The 3,629-nt window shown below is 35.2% G+C and overlaps 1 protein-coding gene across 1 annotated transcript; it reads left to right on the forward strand.

The window, feature by feature from the left end:
• Positions 1 to 236: 236 nt before the first annotated feature.
• LOC134496553 (olfactory receptor 6M1-like) lies at positions 237 to 1,851 on the forward strand. Its single transcript, XM_063302275.1, has 2 exons — positions 237 to 1,159; positions 1,779 to 1,851. The coding sequence occupies exons 1-2, from the start codon at positions 237 to 239 to the stop codon at positions 1,849 to 1,851; spliced, it is 996 nt and encodes a 331-aa protein (XP_063158345.1).
• Positions 1,852 to 3,629: the final 1,778 nt, after the last annotated feature.

Consider the following 3,629-nt stretch of genomic DNA (forward strand, 5'->3'; position numbering starts at 1 on the left):
TTATTTATTTATTTATTTATTTATTGTAAAAATATGTAACATTTTTCTGATAATTATTTAGGAATCCACATCTATCACATTTCACATTTTTGTTTACGTCAGACCACCTCAGAATGAGAATATGGCCATGAACAAAGCATTCACTATTTTGTCTGGCATCCTGAAATCCTTCTTGGACCCTTTTATGGCAGGCTGTTTCAAAATTTTCAATCTTTGTTTTCTTCAGATATTGCACCATGGAAACACAAAATGAGACCACTGCCACAGAAATTATTTTGCTTGGATTTGTCTTTGAACCAATTTTGGGAATCATTGTCTTTCTGGTTTTCCTCATTATTTATCTAGTGACAGTGCTTGGAAATGCACTCATAATTGTACTGATTTGCATTGATCGCCATCTCCAAACCCCAATGTATTTCTTCCTGAGCAATCTGTCTGCCATTGAGATATTCATGACGACATCTGTGGTGCCTAAAATGTTGGCCAATCTTCTGTCTGAAAGGAAAACTATTTCCTTTGCTGGCTGCTTCACTCAATTATATTTCTATTTTTTCATGGGTTCTACAGAGTTCATCCTCTTTGCTGCCATGTCCTTTGACCGCTACGTGGCCATCTGCTATCCCCTTAGGTACCCCATCCTGATGACTGGGAAAGTTTGTGTTCAGATGATGATTGGATCTTGGATCGCTGGGTTCTTCTCAGTGTTCTTGTCTACTGTGTTAAAAGCCAGGCTAACTTACTGTAGACATAATGTCATTAATCACTTTTTCTGCGACAGTGCCCCCTTATTGCATCTTGCCTGCCAGGATATAACCCTTATTGAGCTGGTGGACTTCCTTGTATCTTTGATCGTACTGCTTGGCTCTTTCTCATTCACTGCTACATCTTACATCTACATAATTAGCACCATTGTCAAGATTCCATCTGCAGAGGGCAGGAAGAAGGCCTTTGGTACCTGTGCCTCACATTTCACCGCGGTCTCCATGGGCTATGGAATCTCCATTTTTGTTTATGTCAGACCATCTCAGAGTGACAGTATGAGCATAAACAAAGTATTGGCCATTTTCTCTGGCATTCTGACCCCCTTCTTGAACCCTTTCATCTTTAGTCTAAGGAATGAGCAGATGAAAGAGGTGTTGAGAGATGTTCTAAAGAAAATGTCTTTCAAAATAAAATAAAGCCAAGTCATTACTGGGAGATTCATGGTATAAATGACATGGTTTAATATTATGACAGACACTGAGTTTATTGCACATGTGGCAGAGGCGTGAGTGTTATCAGTTATAGCCCTAGGCAGTAGAATATACCACTTGGAAGCCCTGTTCTCTCACATTGAATATTTTCAGTAGCAAGAAAAGTCCTTTTCTTTTCCTGAACCTTCTAATTCATGACTAAGCAGCCCTGTCTGGAAAACTAAATGCTCCATCTCAACACTTCTCATAAAAGCATGAGTTTGGGATCACTTGATTTAGCTTTCTACTTCAAAGCGTAACTGAACTGAAGTACCATTTTTGAGCTCTGCACAGCTCTTTCACATACTTAGTCCACACCTAAGCCTTTTAATTCATGACTTACCAGCCCTGACTGGAAAATCAAATGCTCAATTTTGGCACCTCAAATCAAAGTATCAGCATGGGCTGACTCAATTTGGCTTGCAGCTTTGTGTGAAAAGGAAATCCTATACATCTGCAGAAGTTTGTTTTGACAGCTGGATTCACGCACAGTTGCTGCTTAGAATTTCAGTGGGAAAGTGTTTCTATATGCACATTGTTTCGAAGGATTACTTTGATCAAAGCTTCATTGTCTCAAAGCACCTATTTGAAACTCCACATAGCCCTTTTACAAATGTAGTTCACTTTTTCAATAAAAATTGTACCTTGATTAAATCCCATGGAAGTTGATAGAGATGATATTTATTCATGTTAAGTGGCTTTCTGAAATGAACTTGAGTCTAAGTTATACAGCAAAGCTTGTGTAGTACAGTTTCTACAGTACCGTTTTGCAGAAAAATCCAAAATATACATGGTATTCTAAACACCTTCTCTAAATGTAATAATTAGAGAAGAAAGAAAAACTGATTAACATGAAAATTACATAGAAGTTAATGTTGTGGAAAAAAAACTGACATATTTACCTTGCCTTGGTTTATACTATACAGATGTAATATACTGTACCAAATATATATTATTTGTATATATTCTCTGTGATGTTGTTATATTTGAATAAAATATATCTCCTTTAAATAAATTAATGCCAGATATGTCATCTAAAATAATCCTTTTTTTTTTCAGAAATAACTACTTGATATGATTTTATGCTGCACCTTTCAAATACTTGATCCTGATAGAAAGACATTTAATTTCTGAAGAACAACATACAGACTTCTTTTATCAAATATCATTTTCATTCCTTCTCTTTCTAATTTGTCAATATTCACATTAAAAAATTCTGCTTATTTTTGTACTAACATACTGTCCAAAATAAACTTGCTTTTATCTGGTACGTTTAGGATTGGAGGATTGTTTGAGAAGCTGCAAAATATTGAGTGTGATTAAGGACCCATATTTTCTACTTCAGGGACCATGACATATTCTCTACATCTGATAGCCCTCAATATTCACAGGAGCATCATGGAATTTCATGAGCAATGTTACTATTGAAAAATATAGTCATAAAGCAATTTATGTCAAAATGCACCACTACATTTTCACACACGTGTTTTCTGCTCTGTCCTGCTACCAGTCCTATTCAGAAAGGATCTCTGGTAGATGCTTGAAACAGGGTAGAATTTATTTTGGGCAGTGAAGCCTTGAAATCTTTTTAAAAAGAGAACCAATCTAGAATTAATTGTTATTCTTAATCCATATTTTCTTAATCCCACACTGAAAAAATATGATTGTGAATAGCTGAATATTTTGAACTTTTGAATATTTGTTTTTATTATTTATAGATTAATAGTGGAAAGGAAAGAAGGAAAGGAAAGGAAAATGAATTTGGTGCTTGGCTAGAAGCCTAGAGATCCTAGGTAGAGAAGCTGACTGGATGATTTTGGGTGGGCAACTTTCTCTTAACATGGGTCCCAGTTTGTTACTGTAAGGAAAATATGAGGAGGGAGCACCTATTTGAGTCGTATAAAAGTAAAGATCATAATAAAAATATATAGATATAGATATATAGACAAAAGTAAGATTCCATCTTTCTGTACTTTTCCCCACTTGGTAAGTTTTTGTATTTCTTGGCTGGATCATTTAGGTTTTAAATATTATCCATGAACTATTAATGGTTAGAAAAATATCCAGCTTAATTATTCAAAATCAGAAACTTTACAGGACTTTCAGGTGGTTTTTAGGGGAAAGATATAGGACTTGTATATTTGCTTTGCCCCCAAAGAAGACACAGTTTGCTTTTAATCTCCTAAACATAACCGCGCTTTGCAAATCCCATTTCTGTGACAGAATTACAGGAGCATATAATCTCTAGATGACCTTGATTTTTGTGTATACTTAATATATATACTTTATTTGCATTGTAATAATGTGTGGTTTGTTCTTTCATGTTGATCATTCCATTACCTAGAATTTGGGTAAAACTGCTGCTAATGAATTTAGTTTGGAGGTTCCTGATCAAGA

Source organism: Candoia aspera, chromosome 4 (genome assembly GCF_035149785.1).
Source record: "Candoia aspera isolate rCanAsp1 chromosome 4, rCanAsp1.hap2, whole genome shotgun sequence".
Classification (NCBI taxonomy): Eukaryota; Metazoa; Chordata; class Lepidosauria; order Squamata; family Boidae; genus Candoia; species Candoia aspera.